This window comes from Coffea arabica, chromosome 8c, assembly GCF_036785885.1.
Source record: "Coffea arabica cultivar ET-39 chromosome 8c, Coffea Arabica ET-39 HiFi, whole genome shotgun sequence".
Classification (NCBI taxonomy): Eukaryota; Viridiplantae; Streptophyta; class Magnoliopsida; order Gentianales; family Rubiaceae; genus Coffea; species Coffea arabica.
In genome coordinates, this window is record NC_092325.1 from 44,549,402 (window position 1) to 44,574,551 (window position 25,150).

General features: G+C 37.1%; 3 protein-coding genes across 4 annotated transcripts; all 3 read right to left on the minus strand.

Moving 5' to 3' along the window:
- Window positions 1-1,995: 1,995 nt before the first annotated feature.
- Window positions 1,996-4,099, minus strand: LOC113705313 (BTB/POZ domain-containing protein At5g41330-like). The gene has a single exon (XM_027227117.2). The coding sequence runs from the start codon at window positions 3,573-3,575 to the stop codon at window positions 2,163-2,165; it is 1,413 nt and encodes a 470-aa protein (XP_027082918.2). The 5' UTR covers window positions 3,576-4,099; the 3' UTR covers window positions 1,996-2,162.
- Window positions 4,100-5,748: 1,649 nt separating this feature from the next.
- Window positions 5,749-11,152, minus strand: LOC113707388 (uncharacterized). 2 transcript variants are annotated; one of them, XM_072063334.1, is made up of 3 exons: window positions 11,013-11,152; window positions 10,652-10,782; window positions 5,749-7,403 (listed from the first exon to the last, which is right to left on the minus strand). In XM_072063334.1, the coding sequence occupies exons 2-3, from the start codon at window positions 10,778-10,780 to the stop codon at window positions 6,132-6,134; spliced, it is 1,401 nt and encodes a 466-aa protein (XP_071919435.1). In that variant the 5' UTR covers window positions 10,781-10,782; window positions 11,013-11,152; the 3' UTR covers window positions 5,749-6,131. The 2 variants fall into 2 exon arrangements, with proteins under 2 accessions (XP_071919435.1, XP_071919434.1); XM_072063333.1 differs by having other exon boundaries at window positions 11,003-11,130.
- A 4,251-nt stretch (window positions 11,153-15,403) lies between these two features.
- LOC113705457 (puromycin-sensitive aminopeptidase-like) lies at window positions 15,404-24,574 on the minus strand. Its single transcript, XM_072062266.1, has 34 exons — window positions 24,436-24,574; window positions 23,995-24,110; window positions 23,487-23,564; window positions 23,334-23,378; window positions 23,088-23,228; window positions 22,940-23,015; window positions 22,655-22,731; window positions 22,301-22,414; window positions 22,098-22,172; window positions 21,909-22,016; window positions 21,498-21,710; window positions 21,345-21,406; window positions 21,228-21,255; window positions 21,031-21,117; window positions 20,919-20,944; window positions 20,668-20,731; window positions 20,499-20,579; window positions 20,282-20,329; window positions 20,148-20,166; window positions 19,990-19,994; window positions 19,877-19,888; window positions 19,705-19,761; window positions 19,497-19,606; window positions 19,314-19,394; window positions 19,016-19,199; window positions 18,249-18,397; window positions 18,003-18,141; window positions 17,765-17,911; window positions 17,592-17,673; window positions 17,310-17,485; window positions 16,224-16,334; window positions 16,031-16,147; window positions 15,867-15,938; window positions 15,404-15,665 (listed from the first exon to the last, which is right to left on the minus strand). Exons 2-34 carry the CDS (start codon window positions 24,070-24,072, stop codon window positions 15,585-15,587), a joined length of 2,943 nt encoding a protein of 980 aa, XP_071918367.1. The 5' UTR covers window positions 24,073-24,110; window positions 24,436-24,574; the 3' UTR covers window positions 15,404-15,584.
- Between the last annotated feature and the right edge of the window lie 576 nt (window positions 24,575-25,150).

A 25,150-nucleotide genomic window follows, 5' to 3' on the forward strand; every position in this document is an offset into this window, starting at 1 on the left:
CAGACACCCAAATGAGCGAGTGGCTTCTGAATTTTGTCCATTAGAATGCACACTGGTTATTCATGAGGAGGGTCCACCAAAAAAAAAAAGATACATGTACAATTGTTTGGTATACTTTAGCCTAGCCCATATGTCACTTGCCAATTGCAGATTTCCCCCTTAGGAAAGACGCTACTGCATCATACTGCTGCATATCTATTTCAGACTCGGACCGGATATCGACTTGATCAAACTCAGGAATCAGGGGTTCGACCGGATTCGATCAAGGTTGAATCAGATGACGTTATAAATAAAAATTATTTAAAAAGTAAAATATTGTATGTAAAATATCTAAAAACATATTAATATTAATAAAGGTATATTCATATATATATATTTGATGTTTTAAATATATTTAACAAGAAAATACAAAAAATTTGAGGTATAAAGTATGAAATATTTGAGGTATATTAATAATTTTTAACAACTTAGGAGTCAAAACATAATATTGAAAATGCTTGATCTTTTTTTTAAATAGGCTTTGACTAAACCGGTTCTTCCGATTTTTTCCTGTTAAACTCGATTTTTGACCAGATTTGATCAAGTTTTTACCCATGCGATTTTTTAGAATAACTCGGACCTAACACTTAGCCGGTATCGACTTGGTCAAACTCAGGAATCAGGGTTAATGGATTCGATCGGATTCGATCAGGGTTGAACCGGATGACATCATAAAGTAAAATTATTTTAAAAATAAAATATTGTATGTAAAATATCTAAGAGCATGTTAATATTAATAAATGTATATTCATATATATTTGATGTTTCAAATATCTTTAACAAGAAAATACAAAGAAATTAGAACGATTAAGTAGCAATTTATATTATTTAATGAACATTAACAAGTTTAGAATTAAAATTATGGACTTGATTGAAAAATAACATCAGATTTTAGGATAACATTTATAAAGTATGAAATATTTGAGGTATATTAATAATTTTTAACAACTTAGGGGTCAAAATATAATATTAAAAATATTTGACCTTTTTTGAAAAAAAAGGCTTTGACTGAGCCCGTTCTTTCACTTTTTTCTGGTCAAAAATCGGGTTTGATCGAGTTTTTACTCATGCGATTTTTTAGAATAACTCGGACCGAACACTTAGCTGGTTTTCAATTCGACCGGCCGGTCCGTTTAAAAACACATGTGTATAATGAATGAGTCACGCCTCTTTAATTAATTAGACTTTGGGGAGGTGATTAGCGTGTGAACAATGATATTTTTTCAGTGTTTTGCAATTCAAAGACGAACATGGAGTCTCGATAAACGCTGAATTCGTGCTTATTATTAAATAAATAATTGATCACCCCCAACTTTTGTCAAACATAAATCTTCCAAAGATAACAGTTGATCAATATGACGTTTTGCCAACAAAACTTGTAAACTGCTAATTGGTTGCTAAAAGGTCTTGACTTTTAAACCGCACGTTTCCACGAAAGAAAAATAAGAGTCTACTTTCATAAGAAACAAAATTGCGTATGCATTAGGACCCAAAAAAAAAAAAAAAAGGAATCAGCAGACGCTTTGATTGGGTCAAGTACCAAACAACATGCTGGTCTCTAATGGACAATGGATATGTGATGCAGACAAATTCATCGCTATCGCACAAATGCTTCCAATGTTGTTACGAGTCTTATAACACATGCTACGGAATTAGTCCCCAACCCAGCTTCACGTTACTGTTACTCAAGTGATCATAAATTTCTGATTCGACTTTCAAACCCAGTCCCTTAATTCCTTTTTATTTGAAACACAAAAAAAAAAGGAAAGAAAAATGGTAATGGATTTGCAGAAGATGAATATCAAAAACTTTAACCTTAGATATACTACTGATAAACGCAAAGAAGTTGTTGATTTAAACTCTGTAATGGATAGTCTCATTTCCGGAGGATAAACATAAGACTTTTTGTCCTAAAGGAATACACTCCAATGACATCTGAAAGAAGCAGCACAGTAATGACCAACAATGCAGTGTCCATATATGGTACAGTACAACAGAGAAGGAATCACAGCTGCTGTATTGACATAATTTCAGATGCATCAACTTGTAAATACAGGGCTTAATTAAGTGCAAACAGTATTTACAAACGAATATGCTAACTAAGAACTATTTTACATTTGATACTAAAATCCCCAAACCGAACTCTGCCAAACCTCAACAAATTGCTGGTCCTTCCTGGTGACGAACATTTTGTTACCCCCGAAAGCCAAGTTTGTTATCCTGCTACCACCCATATCTTTTGCTCTTCCCATGGAGTTCTTCCTAAAGACTCTGTCCTCTACTCTTCCATTTTCACCCTTTATAGAAGAACCAGTCAGAACTTCAGACCACAGCTCAATGTTTCCTCCTTTGCTACAGAACACTTGATTCCCATGGCTTTCAATTTTACACCCTGAACCTTCCTTCTTTCCATTGATCACCTTTCTCACATCTCCTAGACAAACCCACGAATTCTCAGCAGCGCCAATACTCCTGAAATCAGTGAAGAAAACTTCACCAGAATTCACACCAACCTTAAACAGGGCTGACAGACTATCTGACGCTGTGACATCAGAAAAGCAATCAACCTTTTCCTTGACTTCCCAAACAACATTTCCAGACCTCATATCCCAAAACCTAATATTCCCTACCACACCAGCAGGACCACTGTGGGAGCCAGAAGCCATCAGCAAATTATGACTAGAAATCCATTGCAGCTTTGTTGCTGGAATAGCAGAATCCAGCTCAGCACCAAAAATTTCATAATGACCAATGGTGGTAACAGGCCTAAAACCATCGTTAATATCATAAACCATAACGCAATTGGAATTTCTCCTACCAGACTCGAAACTTGTAAATAAGTATTCCGGTGATGAACCAATTGCCTGCACAGTCGAAGAAGACCTTGTCACATTTTCCCAGTTCAAAGTTTCCTTCACAATACCCTTGTCAAGGTCAATGATCTGCAACCCTGAGAAGTCCGTGGCACCAGCCGCTACTGTTTTGGGGGACAATGCCAATAGCGAATCGATGGCTGTAAATTGAGTCAAAATGGTTGATTTTCTCTGCAATGACCAATCAAAAGAAGTGATTTTACAACCATTTGCCACATGAACTGATCCAAATTGGGTTGTTGAGATAGTTGAAGGCGAGTCCCTGCCACTCAAGGGTAAAATCGTGGATTTATCAACATTAAAGGCTTCAAACAGAGAAGGATTTGATTGAGAATTGATGAGAAGATTCTCAATACCGTAGAATCTGGACTCAAAGATTAGGTCTTGAACATCAAAGGCTTTAGCTTTTGATGGAAGATTTCCGGTTCTTAGAAGGGAAAGGAGAATAGAGAAAAGCTCTGGATCTCTGTCAATAAAAGGGATTGTACCCTGCGAATTGGACAATTTGGAGAAAAGAGATTTGGAACCAGCTAAAGCTAGGGTTTGTCGTGTGGTTTGGAAAATCTGACCACCCACATCAATTGTGATCACATTAGAGATTGAATCTCTGGAGTTCTGGTAGAAGCCATCCAAATGAGGCTTGGGTCCTGCAAAAGGCGGCATTTTTGGAGCTTCCACCCTCTGAGTTATACTTTCTTCTACAGAAGTTTCAAGAAATCTCAAATTCAAGGAAGATTAACAACAAAACTTGAAAACTCTCAACCCGAATCTGCAAAAAGACTCAATCTTGGGACAATTAGAGATGATTGAATGACGGGAAAAGCAAAAATTCTCAAGAAAAATGGAATAAGGAGGAAAAAATCTTTGTAAAAGCAATTGAAGAATAACTGCTTTCTCCAAGCTTCGATTATTATGCTCGATAGTTTAGCAAAGAGGCACTGCAGAAGAAAGAGCGGCGGAACCAGTATAGCGAGATGTAAAGAGGTTGGACAGAGATTGATGATGGACGGCCGAAGAACAGGCAGGTGTTGATTTTTGTAGGGGTTGCAGCGGTCTACCATTCTAGAGGGTCAAATAGGTGATGGTTGTCAAGAAAGTCGAGGAAAGGGGAGAAATTGAATATTTGACCGTAGAAATATAAAATGCTGGTCATAGCAGTCCAGGATGGACCATACCTCTGGTTCCGCAAGACTTTGAAGTTTGAATGGAAAAGTACTCTGATATCTATTTGTCAGAGTGCGTTAGTGGTTAGAACCTTCTAAAGGAGCAAAAGAAGTCGCGCTTCTTATTTTTATTTTCTTTTGTCCTTTCATTTTTGGAAACTTCTCAGCTGGGGTCGATAAACATGAAGAAAACTACATGTATGAAAAGCTATTGAGAACGAAAAATTGAAGGTACCACCTGAATCTGGTCCATCTACGAAACATATAATGATGAAAGCATATTATTTTTTTCTCATTTTTCTTTTTTTGGTATATAATCCACATGTTGTAAAATTCTGCTCCCAACAAACAAACAAATATGAGAGGTCAAGAGCATGATCGTCTAAATAGGCAAAGTCAATCTCAATTCTAGTTTGTGAATACAAACAAGAGCTGCAAAAATATGTTGAGAAATTCTATATTAGTATGTTTGAAGACTTCTCCTCTTAGAGTATATAGGCAAGTAATAGAATCTTGGGATTGAGGATATTTAATTTATTATCATTCTACCCAGTCACTACGTTCCAGTTTCTCCTTCAATTACATATTTCCATTTCTTTTTTTCTTTTCTCTAAATCAGTCAATGAGTTCGTGAGAGTCAATTGCGACTGCGAATAGCTATTTTGCACTTGAACAAATTATTTTATTTGGCTTCGTTTTGAATCCCCACATACAGAAAGCCCTGTTTGGTTCTGCCCAGATTATTTCAAGAAGAGTGCAATTTCTTGTCATTTAAACCGGAATTCATATCGGTCCGAGCTTTCCTTGACAGTCATGAGACGGCTTGTACTGGATATGCGAGACATTTTTATCTGTCAGTTCTGTACAAGGTGTAAATTTTTAACCTTTCTATATATGTCTCTTTCCCACAAAAGAAAATTTACAGACTTTACACCTACACTGGCTTCTTAGAGCATAATTGCACTAAAGTCGCACACTCTTGCTACTTAATTGTCCGGAGCCAATTTTGTGTCTGCCCTTGCAAATATTACTGTCAACAGTTCACAAATGCCGGCCATGGTGAGGCATCGCCATGGTGCCGGCTTTAACTCATCTCTCGTATATGGTCAAGCACAGTAAGATTGATTTACAAAGAGAACATGATTGTCAACTTGTTGACACCCAAACAAAAGAAAATTGACAGTGTCAAATTGCATCAACTATAATATGATTTAAAATTTGGATCTTGCAACGTGACGAGCCAATTAATTCTAGGGTCGATGATGTTATTCAGGGTAAAATACAAACCCCAAGAGTCCAAACAGTTGGCATGAGCGCTTGGAACCAAGCAACTCACCTAATGTCGGCACAAGTCCAGGCAACTGAGGAACTCAATGATTATCCATCGAGACTGCTTCAGTAACTGATGCGCTAGGACAAGAATTGGCAGCCTCACTTCCATTCTGCAAATAAAATGAAACATGAAACTGGAGTGACGTTGCAATTTAGTGCAGGGTCCGTTGCAACTCACGCAGTTTATGCAACCATGTATTGGACGCTAACAAAACTGAAGTCAAAACCTGACAGGATATGGAGCTTGACGAACATATTCAGGTAAGCACAGTAGTATCCTCCAAAGTTTCCAGATGAAATAAGATTAGAACACTACGCCAAACGAAGAGAGAAACACAAGATTAAACTGAAGCTGTTATGTCGTCATCATCATGGGCTGCATTAAAACAACTGTTCCATCCATAGCTTATTATATTACATATCAAAAAGGAAAAGCCAAATATCTAGATCATGTTAATTACTATTATGAATCTGCTTTAGGTAGAGGATAAGGAGATGCAACATCCTCACTAAATCTTAATATTACCTCACCTTCACTCGTTTCTACGGTCAGAAATGTGCAAAAAACAGCCTCCATTTTTTGGTCAGTGCTGCCATGTATCATCAACATCAGAACCTTGTAAAGCTCAACCATTTGTTCTGCTCCTTGCTGGCTGGGTTCAGACTTCAGAGAATCAAGCCAGGCAACAAGCTTGTTGCACAGGTGTAAAACCCAATGCAGCCATTAGCTGACTCCTGGCTGCATCACTGGGAAAAAAGTCCAGCTTTTGCCTGCCACACCATCCTTCCCCATAACTTTCTCATTGGCCCACCAGTCAGATCCAATATTAGGTGTATCAGAATTCCCTTCATCAACACTGTCAAAGTTGAATTCTTTTGCAGAGCCAAGGGTTATTGTTCGCTGCTTCTGATGCCACTGGCCACCATCGCCATCTACAGAAGCTCTACCAGAACCAATTCTTGAGGCTTCGCCAGCACAGCCTTCATGTCCATTTGCCATTTCCTTTGGATTATCCTCTGTTTTAACCACACATTCAGTATTCGATGGAGTAGTTGCTAATACGGCCTTGGGAAAGACTGCTGGCGTCTTTTCAACACATCTAACAACTTCTTCTGCAGTTATCTCAAAGGAAACTCGGTGATCAACAGCAGTTTCATCAACTCTCGTGACGTTATATGAATTTGAAACTGTAGAAGCATCAGATTTCTGATTATCCAGAAGAAACCCATTGCGATATCTAGGTGCCACAGTATCGGGCGTGATAGTACCAGATCCTTGCCGAGAACCCCATTCATGAGGTGCAATCTTTTCAAGGTTCAAAAGCTTGGGAGGATCACCACTTCTGAACTCTAGGAAGTGGGGCCGTCCATAAACAAACTCACCATCAGGGAAAGGAGATGAAGTACCTGAACCAGAGATGCCTGAGCTGGGCGAGATTAGATGGCTGACAGGGCTTCCAGGTTGAAGCTGATACGATTGAAATTCATATTGAGGCAAAGGATATCTCTGACCATCTTCACAATTTTGGTCTATTGGGTCAAGTAGCCGAGCAAATGGCACCTCAGGTGAAGATGGAGTAGTCATGTGGACAGACTCTGGTGGCGGAGTAAAGGGAGCAGTAGATGGTTCGGTTGTAAAGGTTGAGAAAACAGGGGGAGTAACTAATTGTGTCTCATGGGCGTAGGGGCCAATAGCAAACATTGAGGCAGGCCCACCAGGGGAATACATGCTTGCAGACATAGATGTGAGGGACAGTAGGCCAGGTGGTGATTGAGTTGCAGATGGAGGTTCTGACTGAAGGAAAGAAGCAGGAGAGGAGGGAGGTGCAATGAAAGGGAGTGCCACAGAAGCTGCTTGAGTTTGATTTTCAACCACAGGAGGATCGGCCCTTGGAGCTATAGGTTCAGGAACAAGAACAGCGTGTCCAATGCGCTTGGTGTGTTTATAAGATCCAAAACACCAATATAAGCTCCAGCAGCTAGCCCATCTTCTTTTCTGCACATGACAGGAGATTGCAATGATATAATAGTAATTTTTGCCCAAAGCGTAATAAAATGTCTTTTGCATGTACCCAAAGAAAAATGCGCAATTCTGAATTTGACACAGAAATAGGATTTTGTAAAGTGAAACAAATTGAATATTCAGTAATTCACCATCAAACTTGGTCCAGGAGACCCAGGCACAGAATCAAACAGCTAACTGAAAAAAAATTCAATATTCAGCAATAACCATCAAATGAGATTCTGGGGACTCAGGCACAAAAACGAATAGATACAAATACCAATGTTTCGCACTCAAATTTTGGGCCAAATAAATCTAAAACCCTGTAGTATTGTAGACTAATCTAAAGGGCGCAATGAGAAAAGGCGGAATGGGCAATAAAAACTTAATAATGACAAACAAATTTGAACTCAAAATTTGTTCCAAGGAACTGAATGATCAAAAATCTGAAGCTACATCAAAACTGCCCAGGAGGTCCTGTAATCCACCAGCTTCTTCTCTGGGAAAAACATAGTTGCTTTCCACCCCACAAACCTTAGGAGGTCCTTTGCTAGACCCAAAAAAGCAAGTGAAAGGAACTATGTTTTTTTTTTCATGTGAAAATCTGATATCAACAAATTTAGCAGACACTTTAATTTTCATGTTGCTAGCTAAATAGGGTAGTGAGGCAATGTTCAACAAAGAACCTCTATCCATAATAAAGTGAAAAATAATACTCACTGAAACAACAATTGAAAAAATCAACTTGGCAAAATGGAACATCAAGAGCAGTCTAATTTTTGCTTCAAATTCTAAAATCAAACAGTCACAGTAGCAACAATTTTCAAGGCCATCAACAAAAGAAGATGACGCAATTGTCAAGAATATCCCCAAACATGAGAGCGAACAATCAACTTTAATAATCAAAATCCATCCCTAACTGGCACTCTTAGTCAAATATTTGCCGGAGTTAGCAACAATCACAAAATCAGGTTGCTACTTGCTATAGACAATTCTTCACACTTCATTATTAATTATTCTACTAAGTCCATGTGCTATTGCTGCCACACTGAATTGATGCTCTCAATAGCACATAAGTCTGCACGTTCAGATGGATGGACGTCAATCCCATATAACGCAAATGCTACCATTTTAGAATAACGTGCATTATCCAGCTAAAGTTTTATAGGGAAAATACTCATCAGAACAACTTTATAGCACCACTTGAATATGTCTACATTCAAAATATACCTCAAAATATGCCCCAAATGGAAAGAAAAGAGATCCCACACAATGCACTAATTTGCACAAATTAAAAATTCATCAAATTAGTCAAATCTCAGCAGGAGTAAAGGCAATCGGGATGCTTGAAGGCCCCATTGACCCCAAAGTTTAAATTCTAATTATAGTTACTGCCAAGAAAGGGATTGCAATTAATGACCGTGCACTAGAACACAATTCGTACGCCTCTTTTCTTCCTCTCCAACAGGAGTTAATATCTACACATGGCTGACAATATGGCACAGCCAAGCGCAATGGTTCTCTCCTCCTGCTATACATGAGAAGCATCATAAGGGCATAATGGCAAAGCCAAGGGCATGTTTAAACCATCAATCAATAAGGATTCATCGATACAATCCACTGAGGATCTATCGTACTATCTCATAACATACAGTCATCAAACATCATCCTACTGGATTGAGACTGGAGAGCCAAGATTGTACCTCCTCTGGTCTTCTCAGTCATTCAGTTATAGTTTTGGAGCATCGAAGTGAAATCCCAGCCAAGCACCACCACATGCAAACCTAGTACTTACTGTCCCATCAGAGATTAGCATCCGTCAAATACCCAACGTCATTTTCCACGTCATGACTCTCAAAATATCACTCACGTGGAATGCGTTCTTCACCATTCCTAAACCATCAGTCTTAACATAGATTAGTCACGTTTCCGAAGAAAAAGTTCACTTCATTCTTAAAGTCAAGAACTGTCCCAATATACCTCTGCTGTATATACAAGCAACTATACATTTTTCTCTCAGGTGGGTAGCTTTGTCTCTTTTCCCACAGATAGAACAACTGTCATAACTCCTCTAATGCCTACAGAACGCACAATCACACGTACACTTGATGACGCAACAGAAAATATATCATGAAATAAAGCAAAATAATTAATTTGTGAAGTTGGCAAAACAAGTAGGCGATAAAAAGATCAGCAAAAAGTTGAGCCTTTTAACTTCTCTGACAAGTACAGCTGCAGGGTGGACAGCAATGCTCTTCTACTCCAAAGCTAACCTTTGTTAGTTGCAGAGTCTTTCACATTCAGTTGGTAAACCCAAGTCAAGAACTCCAATTCAACAGGGAGGAAATTTAAAAAGCTATAGTAAATTCTACTCTGACAATAAACGCCATAAAGTGCAATAAAACAACCATAACAACAACACGAATTTATCAATTTAGAAGTTTGTTTCTCCACAGCAGAGTAAACAATATCTAACTAGTGTTCGGTAATGGTAAGTTTATACAGTTAACTTCTAAAGTCAAAAGCCATAAGTTATGATTACACAATCTACCTCACTTTCACTTACCGACAGGATAATCCACTCGATTCCCATATCTTCTCATTCCCTCAATATCCGGAAGACACCAAACTGATCAAAATTCCTTCTAAGCTCTTAGAAACTCAAGAACGAATTGGCTCCCAAAATACTGGACTTGTGGAATATTAAAGCATTATTACCTCAAAATCAGTTGATGTAAGGCGTTATAGTATATAACTACTCTTAGAAATAGCATCAGAACTGAAATTTTCCAGCAAAACAGAACATGTTATTAACTTTCTCCGACAATTATAATAAATCGCTGTCAACCACACAAAAAAGCTTCAGTTTTTTACATATCTAACTCAGAAAAACTGTTCGCTACGAGTAAAATTTCCACATCCAAAATTCAAACATGAAATTGGCTATCAGAAAATACTGAGACATTTAAGCATGAAGCTGAATAAAAAGCAGAATCAACTTTAAATCAGATATAAAATATCAATCAAAGATTCACAAAAATAATACTCAAAATTCAATCATTCACTAAAATTCAAAATTAAACCTCTTAATCACTAGATCTTAACTCTAAACCATCAACGAACAAAAAAAAAAAAAAAAAGCTCCATTAACTAATATTCAACCACAGAATGACACAGTATCCAATAAAATATCAAAACACTGAAACCAAAAGAAATAAAACTTTGCTTTCTTTTCAGTTTACCTGAACACCAACTTGAGGCACACGATTCTCCGCCGCCGCGATCGCATTTGCAGCTGCGTTTATTGTCTCGAGAGTATTATTAACTTCTCCGGCCCTCCTCTCGCCTCCTATTCCGTTCACTCGTCGCATATCTTCACTCCAATTCAGTCAGAAGAAATATCAGCTCAAATTCACTGATCAAATCCAATCGAACGTTCTCTCCAAATATTAAAAATACATAAAAAGATGGGAAATTTTCAAAAAACTAGACAAGATTAAACAGCCATAAATTGATGATAGCAGAAGAATGCAGCAGATCACATATACATATACATATTTATGCAATTAAATATTTTGTGTTTCTCTTTCTACCTATACGTACACTTCTGTGTATGTATGGATTGTAACTGACGAAGCTCTGGAGGTCAAACACGGCAATGACTTGGTAATTGATTTTTCGTAATTATGCTTTTGTTATTATTGGAGGGGGCTTAGGTATGTCCCTTTAATTGGGGAGGGGGCCGGGGGGGCCGTGGTTAATTTTTTAATTGAGGGGAGGAGGTGAAATGACGAGAATGGCCTTAGAGGGAGGGAATGCTGGATGCTGGGGTTTTAATGGGGGTGCACCTGAATTTTACACGAGGCATTCAATGGCTTTGCCATTTTGGTTTCAAGGTTCACACAGTCACACCAAATTGGATTTTCTCTTTTATTGCAATACATGAGGATTTAGGCGTATGAATTTATTGGGATTGGAGTTCATTACTTTGTGTGTGTAAATTCATGTGACAAATATGGAAAGGGTGTTTGGTTGAATTTGAAATGGTAGATTCAAATAAGTTATACTAGTAGTAAAATGGTAAATCTTGATTTCATGGACATTGTAAATTGGCCAAACTTTCCAGTTTTAGAAAATTGAGTAAATGTTGTTATATGGGTGCAAAAAAAATTCTAAATTAATTATTGAGTTTACTGACTACTCAACTACTTTGATAAATCAGAATAATTATCATCCTATTCCATGAAGAGTTGGATAGTTTTGCACCATAATCCCTATAAATGTGACGACGTACAACTCTTAAATTTTATCAATTTTTTTAAAAATATAATCATAATTTCATTTACTTGTTGCTCACCTAACCTAACCATTTTTTGCCTTTGTCATTTTTTCGCCATGTTTTTCTCCTACCATAATATACTAGACAAACAAGATAAACTTGCCGATTAATCTCTTGCTCAAGGAAAAAGATTGAAGTGGGTTAGGACCCTTTTTTCAGGGATTTGGGATATATTTTTTGATAATCTATAAAAAGAAGAGAGAGGTGGATGAAGATGGGGTAGTTTGGTCCATGGGCATAATTTGTGGACCATTACAACAGCATTTGTTTATTGGCAGTAAAAGTAATAAGTAGTAATTACTACTTTATTAGTTTAGCAGTAGATGCGGGCTGCGGGCCTTTTGCCGAGAAAGCTTCGCAGGTTGCTTTGTCAAACGCAAGCGCACGTGTGGGCATCCACTTCGAAATGGGTTTCGTGCTCTACTCTAATTCCCACCCTGGCCCCCTTTAATTTTTTTTCGTCTGGGGACCCACCCGGAAAATTCTCCCCCTTTACCCGCCACTTTAAACTAACTTGCACGGTTGGCTCTCCTTTCAATATTTACCCCCATTTCTCTGGCTTTCTGTTTTGTTCTTTTTCTACTTAGAATAACTTAAGTAGCGGATTTTCATCATTACTACTTTTTTTTTTTTAACTTTGCTAAATTTCATGGTATTGATTTTATGGATTAATTTTTCATACACTGACACTATATACATTTTTATCATTAAATACATGATACTTAAAACTCAAATTTTATATATGTGCCTTATATCCAATCATAATAGTATATATACTATCAATGTATATAAGATTTACTGATAATTTTATTATTTGACTGGAAAATAACTTTTTTAAAATTTCTATCCTAACAAAAGAGTGGTAAGATTTAAAACTTTTTTTTTTAAAAAAAACTTTTTAAAAATTTCTGTCCTAAAATTTCTATCCTAACAAGAGACTTTATTAGACTAATTCCTGAAATATCAACTTTATTAGACTATTAGTACAAATGTGCACTATATTGTGCTTTTATTTTACTAAAAGTCTAAAATACGTGACTTTTCTTTCTATTATTGTCGCAGGACAAAAACTATTTAAAAGACTTTTTTTGATATGATTATGTCTCATACAATAACACATTAGGGGCATGTTGTAGCTCAATGCTCTCTTAAACTTGTTAACACGTGGCAACCTGTGTCATAATAGACTTTACAATTCCAAAACATTAAAATTGTAATAACCTAAACCTATTTTGCATTAGTTATGATAAAAATTCATAAAACGTAACTGTGAATTTTGTAAACTTTCACGAAAGTCCCACTTAATAAAATTTATGTGAAAATTAAGCCTTTTTTTTTTTGTCGATACGATAGCGTCTTATACTATGGGGAGAGGGAGGATCTGAAGAGGTTTTAGGGTAATCGGGAGAGGACTGAATCATTATCGAATCAAACGGGTGCAATACGCACCTGTCTGGATTTTTTTAAACAATGTCACATTTAAATTGTGACAAATTGATGGGAGGCAAGGTTAGGTTTGAACCCTTGTCTCTCACCCCACCAAGTTTTAATGCAGCCCAAAGGCGGGGTGATTGTGAAAATTAAGCCTCAAAAAGTGTGTTTTTGCCATCTTTTAACTGCACTCCAACGCTAGACTCGCACGATAAAACAGAGCGGTGTTGGATAACTTCATGGATTTGCCTACGACCGAAATCACTATAATAACATATCCGCTCATGTCATTGGACAGAGAGAAATGAGAGAGAAACATATATTCCGTTGTGTCTTTTATGAAAAAAAGGGACCTTTTTTTCCAAGCTATTGTGGTAAACCTTTCTATCTTTTGCACTTTAACGCATGTTTTTCACTTCAGTCCCGCAGTCCATACCAGGTCTGATAAAGATTTGCTCTATGATTAAACTTTCACATGAAGTTAAAAAGGCTAATGATACCACTAGTACGAGGGAAAGTGAGTAAAAGCAGCAACTCCGACGTTTGGGTCCACCGAAACATGGTCCAAGTGCATATTTAGAAAAACATAAGACTTTTTCGGTGCATAATTGGCTGCACATTATTTACCCCCCCCCCCCCCCGTCTGGTAGGCTCTATAGTACGAGCTAGCTATATGCGTCTTCTTTATTTATTCTAAATCACGATATTTCTAAATAAATATATATATAAATTTCTAAAATCAAAAAGTGAGTTATCTATTGCGATTACAAAAGTAATTAATTATAAGGTACAATTAATTAACGGCTCGAATCAAATCAAATCAAATCCCGTTGTCAAGAAGTAATAATAATAATAATTATGTTATCAAAACTAAAGAGAATCAATAGGTTTAGGTTCAGCCCTTTTTGTCAACTACGCCTTCGGTGGCCTTGAGGTAATAATGACGGAAAAGATATGGTGAAGCGAATGATAAAACGGAAAAGTTGGCCGTGTATCTGACGTACTTATCCCCCCAGATCTAATGGATTGGATCTGATATAGACAAGATTCTGCGGCGGCCTTGTGCGAATACACGTCATTAATTATTTATTTAAAGATTTAAAAAGACAGCTGAAAATTTAACAAAAAGAATATGAAAACGCCATCAATCATCTGGTCCGGTTAACTCAATAAAATGTAAATAGCAACATAATAACCCAAAATCATCAATGTCCTAAAGAAACGAGGAGGTTGGTAAGTTGCTCTACATTTTCTCGGATTGCTATTTTCTGGAGTTTATAGAAAAATATATTATAACGATTGGTTTAATACTGCATGTATGTGCGTGAGGTAAGAAGATGACCAGAAAATGAATTCACAAAAAATGTAAAAATTTTCTAGAGAGAAAAATTGCAATCCATATAAAGAAATCTCTTATCTTTTTTGGTTTTTTTTTTTTTTTTGGGTGGCGTGAAAAGTGTAGGCTTAAGTCGAGTCTATAAATAATGATTTGCCACAACTAATGTAGAGATATAAACTAATAAGATCAATCAAAACAGGGATGAGAAGGAGTCCTCTTTGTTGACTGGACCAACCCACAAGCAGCAGAAGGTATGGTATGGTATGGTGCGTTTTCATTCTGTATCTTTTTCCAGCCTTCCACAGCGGGATGGAATTTGAGTTGGTGAATTGGGGGGGGGGGAGAGGTTGCTGTCATTCAATAAACTGTCTTCTAGACCAAACGGAAAACGGAGAAGAAGGAAAAGACGCGTCGTTGGATTGGTACGAGCAGCATTCTGCATTCCTCATTGATATCATAACTTGACTTTAGATTGCGACTGAATTAAATTATCGATATCTGCTGTCAAATTACTTGAATTCCTTGATTTGATAGGAACGTATGATTCGTTCTCCATGATGAAGAATTTATGTTCATCAGATTCCCTGCAAGATCCTTGGGACAAAATTAAAAATCCAAGAAAGTAAAGAAACAGGGGAACGAGAGCAGTCGCATTTTTATTGCAAGTCATTCTTGACTTGTGAATGTCACGACCAACAGACTAAGCAGGAATCCTGTGAAAGAAAGGTTCTTGCTTTGATGCTTTTGAACCTTTGTCACGGCGTCTGCCCCACGCATTACATTACACAACCAGATGAGCTGTGTTTCATGTGAAGAACTGATGATAGACTGGAGTTAGTTGCCATAGAAAATTTTCACTCCAAAGGTGGAAGAGGAAAACAAATCTAAAACTGGAAATCCGCAAAATAACACTTAAAAACTTTATTATAGTAAACAATTTTCATTTTTATTTTTCCCCTTTCTGAAACAGGTTTCTCTGGACATGCTAAGGCAGTTGTCTTTAGTGAAAACAAGCAAGCTCTCTCTTATGGGAATCTCGACCACCTGGCTGGTAAGCAGGATAAGCTTATGCTGCTAAGCTCTTTGATGCGATCTCATACACATTCTCTGAAAGCCCATTGGAGGACAAGATCATCTCGAGCTGTGCCTGCAAGAATCCGCAAGGGTTTTCTCAATGCTTTGACTAGCCAAGAAGAACGCTGATGATGATGATGATGTTAACTATTTCGTTAAAAAAGTAACCGCTTTTCACAGAGAAAAGTATCTTTTCAGCAGCAGCAGCAGCATTGAGTAACTGACAGTAAAAAATGCCATCATGTCCAGACAAATTTGAGTGTGTAGTAGTTACCTTGGCAAGATTTTGCCGAGTTTCATCATAACGCTTCCACCTTGAGAAGGCTGACACCATTCGAGAAGCCACCTGCAATTCAATTCACGAGGAAATGTTCGTATGAGATTAAAATGACCAAATTCATAATATAGTATAGTCTTGAAGAAATTTCTTGAATGAACCTGAGGATTCAATTTGTCAAGCTGCACTACGATTTCCCCCAAGAATTTGTATCCTGATCCATCTTTTGCATGGAAGTTGACTCGTGATCCACAAAATCCTCCAATTAATGAATATACCTGCAGAACATATCAAGACTGAGCACTAACATGATGGGAATTACCAAGTGAAATTTGACATTAAGCGTAATAAAACCTTGTTTGGATTGCGCAAATCAAAGGCAGGATGTGCTAGAAGCTTCTTGACATTTTCAACATTCCCAGGAATATCTGATACGGCTTGAAGTGCAAACCACTTGTTTACAACCTGGAGAAAAATAGATTAGAGCAATCTTCAAAAGAACCTGAAAAAGGTTTTCATTCTCCCTATTCTTCTTACAGAGAAGTAATACTCAAAAACTTCATTAATCACACAGCGAGTGTGAAGTGATTTAATCACAAAGACACAAGATCAATTTAGGACAATATCCCAAATTTCGCCTATCAAAACCTTACCCCAGAGTAAGAGTCAGCTGCGCAAGACCAATTTCTCCAGTTAACTTGGATACCAGAATATTACTGGTTAACTAAATTGGTTATTTGGTTAATTACACTTTGCCCCTGAACTTTGGGGGTAGAAAAGTTAGAAACCTTAGCTCCGGCAAACACTGTGAGTGCAATGACATTATTGCCCTCTTATTTACGAGATAAAATTTTCCATTTTATTGCTAAAAGATAACATTTCCCCTTTCATTGCTAAAAGACATCATTTTCTCTATAGTATCTACAATACAAAAATATCAAATTGATAAAAGCAAAAAAAAGTTGACATTTAATTTATTATCCTTAAAATTTATCCTACAAAAGCAATGTTCATTTTCGTACATATTTTGTTCAATTTATTAGACTTTAAGTCAAACAATAAGGATAAATAACACGGTACTAACAATACATACAGTTTCCGCAACAAAAGGGTAATGGTGTCATAATATCAGTTTTTGTTTTTTGACAAAGTCAAGAATTCCACAGTTGACTAATCTTCATGGGGAATTTATATTTTTAAGGTTGGGGATGGTAAAGTAATTAAGCCATTGCTATTTCTTCTTTTAATAATTCATCCAAATTTAGCATTCACATTTCCTATTTCCCCACCATGATAACATGCAAAATACAAACTTCCTTTGTCCAAAATGATACATGGCACAATTAAAAAGCTGAAACCAACAAGATTTTTAATCAGAGACATGAAGAAACTCCTACAAAAAGCAGAACACCTATTAAAGAAGAAACAGTGAAGGCATACCAAAAAGTCATGCTGCCATTTGTTGTAGAAATCAGCCAAAACTTGATCACGAATTTCGCCAGGCTTCTGTTCAATGGCAACAAGAGCTGCAATCTGCTCCGTCATGTTGGTAGCAGTCCTATATTCATTTAGTAAAAGCTCTGTAACTTCTGGATCAGAAAGAGACCCAAGATATGCTGTCAAAAAAGGAAACAAATGCGATTAGCTAAACAAAGTTCTGGAAACAATATAATCCAGATGAAACATGGGGAATGAAAGGAAATAAAAGGCTAACTAACACACCAAGGGCAGTATTTTTGAGGGCACGCCTAGCCATATTGGGATGGTTAAACTCATATGGTTCTGAGCTGCAGTTACTTTTCACCTGAAAAAGAGCCCAAGCCAAATGAGAAATGAATCAAAAACCGCAATCGAAAAAAGACTTGACACTTTTCGACTAGCTTAGAAATCCATACTGTGTTGAGGAACTCTTCTTTTAATGCAGAAGCAAGCTCCTTTCTGATGAAATTTCGAACAGCATGAACTGCATCTGGGTCAGCAACTTCCATCATGTCCATAATCTCTCCCTCTCCAGGCAGGGTTATTGCCTTTGAGATAAACTCCTGAATATTACGGGCATTAAAAGTTAAAACAATGAAATCCATTCTCATTTATTATTCCTTCAAATGAATGGAGATGCACCAAAGCCCACACCTTGTCCAGGCTTGAATCACAAAGTATGCTTCGGAGTCCTTGTACAAATTGTGGGTTCAGAACCAAGGTCTTACTCTCCTGGAAATCACCCACCAGGCTAAGCATAAGCTTCCTAGCCAAGATCTGCCCGGCTTCCCAACTAATGTACAGAAACATAATATCTTTTAGAGACGTATCTCAATTCTTTATTTAATCAGCTAATAGACTGGATTGGAATAAATGCTCATGAGTTTCATGTCTACATACCGGTTGAACTCATCAGAATCATGAGCAAGGAGGAAGAATAGATCACTATCGGTTAGATCAGAGTGAAGCCTCACAGGAGCGCTAAAACCTCGTAACAAGGATGGAATCGGCCGCTCAGATACATCATTGAAAATGAATTCTTCTTCTTTCTGCTCAGTAGGAACAAAAACTATACATCATGAACACATTTTATTTCAACCATCTTAAAATGCATTAAAAGCTGAACTATTTATGCCTAGATAATGGACAGTTCTCTGTAGCCCTAGGTTAATAAATTAAATTCAGCCATGAGCATAAGTATTAATCTTCCTTGTGCAAGTTCTTTATGCAAGTTAGGCTTATGTATTACACTTCACAAACAGATCTAAAATTTGTGTCACATGTATAAAGAAAAAAATATTTACTATGTATAAAGAAAAAATATAAATATTTTTTTCTTGTATAAATAGCAGACATCTTTACTATGGGCACTAATATGATTTTTTACGGCAGAATTCAGCAGCAATTTGGTTCTCAAAAAAGGATGAACGTTAAGAACCTAGTTTATATTTGAGTAAATTTGGTGCTGTCGATGGAAGTGGCTTATATATTATGTTCTTCAAGAAAATCAAGCATCTTTATTTCTCATTTCCACCACACAATGACAAGATCCAACTGAATCTTGTAAATTTGAGCTTTCAAACTGAATCTTTACATAACAAAGATAAGGCAGTTCAAAGAAGATGACTCAGAACACAAGTGAATCAACATTAGGATTTCAATCTGACCTTTGTTACTCTGAGAATGGTAGTATAGACTGGTTGACTATTGCTACCAAGTTGCTCCAACTTTCCATCATGATACACAGAAGACAGAGCTATGTCCTTGCCAGTTGAGTCAAGCAGACCTATGGCAACAGGAATAAACATAGGTTCTTTCACTGGCTGCCCTGGGGTTGGGGGAACCTCCTGGCTGGAAAATACAAAAGGCATCCATGTTATTATGACAAGTTAGATAATTTTGCAGAAATTTTCACTAAGACTTGATGGCTATAACTCTATAAACCAGCAACTCTAGGAGTTGTACCTAAACTTCAAAGAATAAGTACGAGCTTCAGGATTGTATGCAGAGGCAACCTTCAAAGAAGGAGTTCCAGCTTGAGAGTACCTGCATTTTTCTTCTTTGTAAGGGCTCAAGCACCCAAAAGCATAACAAAATGCAGATAATTTTTTTGGTTAAATTTTTGGATAAGGCAACTCCACAACTTACCACAGCAAAAAGTTGGAAAAATCAGCACCATTTGCATCTCTCATGGCTGCAAAAAATTCTTCACAAGTAACAGCTTGACCATCATGCCTCTTGAAATAGAGATCCATTCCCTGTGTGAAGAGTAACAAATTTTCTAAGCATATGTTGAACTGTAGTAAGCATCTCAAGTTAATTAAATGTAGGTAGTCAAGCTCAAATGCATTCTTACTTTTCTAAATCCTTCCTTCCCCAAAAGGGTTTTGTACATCCTCACAACTTCAGCTCCCTGATCAACAGGATTGCAAATGAACCAAAGCCGAGACAAGTAACATCCAGCAGAGAGAGATGAAGAAAGAAAGGGAGAGAGAGTGTGAGAGAAGAAGAGAGACAGAGAGAGATACCTTTTCATACACCTGCAGAGGATTTAAACAAAAATGAACAGATGAAAAATCAGTTGCAGAAGTTCACACACGGCAGAGAAGAAAATTAACACGATGCAAATGCTATGCCTTACCGTTACTGCAAGTTGAAAATCAACAATCATATCCACCATATCAGGAGATGTAATAGCCAAAACATTGTATATTCAAGTCAGAGGCAAGTTTCAATGTTCAAATTGCTAAAACATATATGAAGCCATCATTCACTAAATTCAATGAACCAAGAGCTTGCCTGTATAGAAGTTGTCCATCTGTCAAGGAGGAAAAAAGAACTCTGAGCAAAGACAGACGAAACTATTGATGCAAAAGCTTTGAAAGAAGTCTATCCATGAGAGTGACTATCAGAAGAAAGAGGAGAATCAAGACCTTGATATAAGAGTGAGGTCGAACGGGATGAGCCATGGGACCAGCATCCTAGATGATTATGACAAATAATAGTTAGTCACAACAAGCTGAACCATGATCTATTTGGAATAACATGATTTTCTTCTATCAAATTGATGGTTCATGATGAACTAAGCCAAGATTTAGAAAATTAAGATCTGCAACTCATGTCATAGGCAACATAGACAACTTCATAAACCTGAGGATATTGATAAATTCGAAGCTTCGAAACATCAGCTATTCTCTTCACAGTACGGCTGCCCATATCAGATGAAAATTCCTGTCCATTGGCATCCACGATTAGGAGCTAAGCCAAAAGTAAATTTTATGATAACCACAGCCTCTAGGAAAAAGAAGTATGCACCAACCTGATCACGGAAGACAGTGAGCCCTTCTTTCAAACTAAGCTGGAACCAGTCACGACATGTCACTCTGCAATTAGCACAGTAGCGAACCTCCCTCTTAGTGTTTTTCGAAAATTTAAGTTCAAGTTGCATAAAATTTTAGTACAAGCCTAATCAATTAAATAACAAGTCCTGACATGCAAGAATATGAATAAAAGTCCTTATACAACAGCCAGTAAAAAATTGTCAAGTGCAATGTGGAGGAATAGGCTTACCTGTTGCCTGTCCAGTTGTGAAAATACTGCACCAAGGATGACACCAATCAGAAGTCTAGTACTTTGAAACTATGAAGAATTTACCAACTTCAAAGGACTAATGATCAAATACCTCATGCCCAATCACACCCAAAATTGCGGCATAGTCTCCATCACTTGCAGTTTCCGGAGATGCCAAGACAAGCTTGGAATTGAAAATCTGCAACGGTGGGGGAAAAAATTTCAGAGCCCATTTCCAGAAAATAGAACTCATAAAATTTTAGCAAAGAATCCCCCATTCAAAAAGTGGCAAAATTTCAGGAAGCTTACATTCAAACTCTTATTTTCCATGGCACCCCTGAGAGTAAAAGTCGAAAAAAGTTGTTAGTGAATTTGAAGGCAGATGTATAATAACAATTCTGCAAAATCAAAGGAAGAGCAACTAACATGTTAAAATCTGGAACAGCAACAACATTGAAGAGATCCAGGTCATACTCAAGCCCAAAGACCTTTAAAAAGCAAAGATGGAAGAGTTAGTAGAGCTTGAACCATTTAGGCCAAATGAAAACATCAGAAAAGCCGTCCAAAAGGAAATCTTACATCTTCATCCCATTTCATAGCAGCTTTCAGAGAATACATGGCATGGGCTGTCTTGGGCAGATCCTGTGCTGGGGTCCAGATTTTAAGTAAGACCTTACGCCCTGATCGAGTAATAAAAGTATCATCTCTGCTCTCCAACTGTCCAGCAACTAGTGCGAACAGATAACATGGTTTCTTAAAGGGATCCTCCCATACAGCATAATGCCTGCCCCCCTGCAGCAGCAACAATGATGCTTAACCTTCGAACAACTCCATTTGGTAGAAAATTTGCTTCCGTTGCATCATAAACACATTTTCGAGTCATCTTTTTATCTCAAATACATTACATCACAAAAGTGTTACAGTATTATTCTGAAAACCTTTTAAAATAATATTCTATCCAAACACATTCTTGCTATTGAAGAACTATACCTGTAGGTCTCCTTGCTCGATGAGATTTCCATTAGACAACAAAACAGGGTATAAGGACTTGTCAGCTTCAATACGACAAGTGTACTCTGCCATTATGTCAGGACGATCCTAAAACAGAGAGCAAAATCATCAGTAGGTGTCGAAAGATAGCAAATGCAAAGTTAAAGTGATGCTAAACAAATACATTACCTGATAGAATGTAATTTTTCGGAAACCTTCAGCTTCACATTGTGTGCAAAAGTTACTAGATGACTTATACAGCCCCTACATACATATCACCAGGATCAGACATGATGAGATGAATGACAAGTGCACATAAGAATACACTAGGTATGCACAGCGATGCCAGAATCCCATTCTACCAAAGTAATATAAGAGAGAATTGTTTTGACCTCAAGGGAAGTGTTCTTCTGAGGCAGTATTTCAGTAACGATTTCCAATGTGAATCTGCCACTGGGAGGTGATACAAGAGTCAGGTGGCGTGGGTTCAAGCAATATTCTTCCTCCTGAAACTCTTTAATTGCTTGATCAGAAAGCAAGTTCAAAAGCATTATTACACAATTTAAAGTCCAAGATTCATCTCATTCTAAGAGATCTGTTTCACACTTTATGGATCAAAAAGAGAATGCACTCAAAACATACAAAAATTCCATAAACAGAAAAAACAACTAACTGTCAACCAGCAAATTATGCCAACTTCAGCAACAAACATGTCAATCAGTAAAGTCTTGGATGTCAATGCAGACCTTCAAAGCCTTGCCATCTATAGTTACTGAAATCAACTTGAGATCTTGTCCGTCTAAGACCAATGGGGAAGAACCACCTGCTTATAGAATTCACCAGTCAACAAAAACCATATCTACAAGAGCTTCGTAATTAAAATTCCAGACAGAACTCTGAGAAAACAGATGCTTTTGCTCTACATGATATATTTACCACCAAAATAAAAAGCCAATTCTTCTGTGTTCTGGGAAAAAAAAACAACCATAGACAGATGCATTTGCTGTTGTCCAACAAGTGAAAATGATTACCTTCAACTCTGGGGTAGACACTTATTTTGGAAGATACGATTGTTTTCTCCTCTCCCAGGGAAAATTTCAAATCCACCTGAGAATTAATTCCATTAGTTCAAAGTTTCAGAGTATCTATGATCTAGGCTTCACAAATCTATAAATTTACCGTATCAAAATAGAAGTCAGGCTGCTTGTAATCTTTGAGGAAAATTTCTTTTGGTGTTTCCATACTAGGCTCCTCAACTTGCTTCGGTACTGGTTCTGTTGCGACTGAGCAAATTAACCTCTGGTTGAATTTCTTAGCACCCTATAGGGAGATTAAAAGCCCATAATTATTAAATATAGAGGACCACAAAAGGTAACTATCATCATTAGTGTTCGGATAAATCAGATACAGACTGTAACTGCTTACAGATAACGTATAAGATGGAACCCTATAATTCCTCCGCTGAGTAGCCTAGTGTATCACAAATTAAGAGTATCAGAGAACTCGTATCAAGATTCCCATGACTTTAGTGAAGGATACGTGTAAGAGCTAGCAAAAAACAGAAGTAAACAAACATACCTCAAAACCTACAATCCACCTATGCTTTAAGATATCATTGAAAGAATGCCGACAAGCAACACGACGAGTCACCTGGAACTGCAATAAGTTATAGCAAAGAAGTTCATTACGCGGTGGATACAGCAAATCCATGCATATAACTTCCAAAACGCAAAAAGAAACATTGTGAGAAGCAATTGCAATGCAAAGCAGGAGATTTACTTCGAGTAAGCAACACATCCATTTACTCCACGAGAATAAAGCTCAAGAATTGCAAAGGCAATAAATTTGTGAAAGCCAATAATATACACACACAGTTATGAAACTTGAAAGGCAAAAAAAAAAAAAAAAAAAAGCAACATCCCAATTTAGATAAGGCAACAATAATATCGATTTAAAAGCAATGCAGAAATGAAATTTTTACGCTCAAAGTTCTTCATTTTTTACCAGATTGCCTTGAAAATGAGCCCAAAAAGGTCATAAGAACAAAAGCAAAAGTATAAGGAGCCAAAAGGGATTGAGTAATCACAGGAGTAGAGGATACCAAACCCAAGAAACAAGTCTTTGACAAAGTTGGAGTCTTGCAAGGCAGAATCAATCGAGCCATCACCCAATTACGCAACTCCTACAGTCCTATTTCGTTTTCTACTCAGAAATGTAACAGTAACAGTAACAGTCAGTAAAAATCAGTTTAATCCTGAAAGTCGTTAAGCCCTTTTCAAAAGATTCAGTTCTCGACCAAAACCAAAAACACCCAAAACCTCCCAGATCAGAAAGTATAGAAACCCAGACGAGAGAAAGCAGAGGGAAAACATAAGAGGCAGAGCAAAGGGTTGCTATATAAGGTTTGTAAGGGTACATATACGGATAATTCAAGGAAAAGGACGCGAAAAATCAGAAAAGACAGATATTCAAAATATGAAAATAAGCAAGAAATTCCCCAGAAAATATCAATCTTAAATTGTATAACCTTTTTGCTGATGATCAGAGAATGATTGAAGACAGAGGAGGGAACAGACGATCTTTCAGAAGCCTAGGAAGGTGAAACAGATGTAACCTTCTCCAGGACTCTAATAGTTTGTTTACGCTAGTAAGTGATGATGTTTATGGATGGATAATTTTCTTTTTTCAATTTAAATATTAGAGGAAGATAATTTTGGTTCAATATTGTAAACAGAATTAGCCAAATTGTGGGCCAATCTTTGATGGGACCGGTTGATTTGGCGGTTACTGCTTGTTTAACAGAAATAAGAATTCATACCATTGGGCCTAGCTGAAGCTAATATGGGGCATTCTAGGGTTTAGAGGAAATGTGGGGCAGGAGTTTTTTATTTCCAAAGTGAAGGGAGTCACATTCGGTTGAATTATTGGGCCTATAGTCTGGTTTGGGCTAGGAAACAAGCCCTGCAAGTGATAACAACCCAACGAAAAGTTCGACCCTACACATTTGTAACAATGTAGAAATAAATTATTTTTATAGAACTTTTTACAATTTAAAAACATTTTGATCTTTTTTTACTATTCTTTCTATGACTTCTTAAAAAAAACTATTTTTTTCTATGATATTACAGTTATCTTGATAGCTACAATGGTCATGGACAATTGTATTGGTAGTAAGTTTAAAACTAATTCTGTAGGAAATTAGTTATGGTTATTTTTACAGAATATCATTGTGAGAGAAAAGG

Excerpts from the sequence above, each read along its gene's own strand:
- LOC113707388 (XM_072063334.1), bottom strand. The coding sequence starts at position 10,780 with ATGCGACGAGTGAACGGAATAGGAGGCGAGAGGAGGGCCGGAGAAGTT. Across the intron at positions 7,404-10,651 it reads TGCCTCAAGTTGGTGTTCAG|AAAAGAAGATGGGCTAGCTG; the intron begins GTAAACTGAAAA and ends TGTCATGTGCAG.
- LOC113705313 (XM_027227117.2), bottom strand. The coding sequence starts at position 3,575 with ATGCCGCCTTTTGCAGGACCCAAGCCTCATTTGGATGGCTTCTACCAG.
- LOC113705457 (XM_072062266.1), bottom strand. The coding sequence starts at position 24,072 with ATGGCTCGATTGATTCTGCCTTGCAAGACTCCAACTTTGTCAAAGACT. Across the intron at positions 22,415-22,654 it reads TAGATGGCAAGGCTTTGAAG|GAGGAAGAATATTGCTTGAA; the intron begins GTCTGCATTGAC and ends AAAGAGTTTCAG. Across the intron at positions 21,407-21,497 it reads CTATGAAATGGGATGAAGAT|GTCTTTGGGCTTGAGTATGA; the intron begins GTAAGATTTCCT and ends TGCTTTTTAAAG.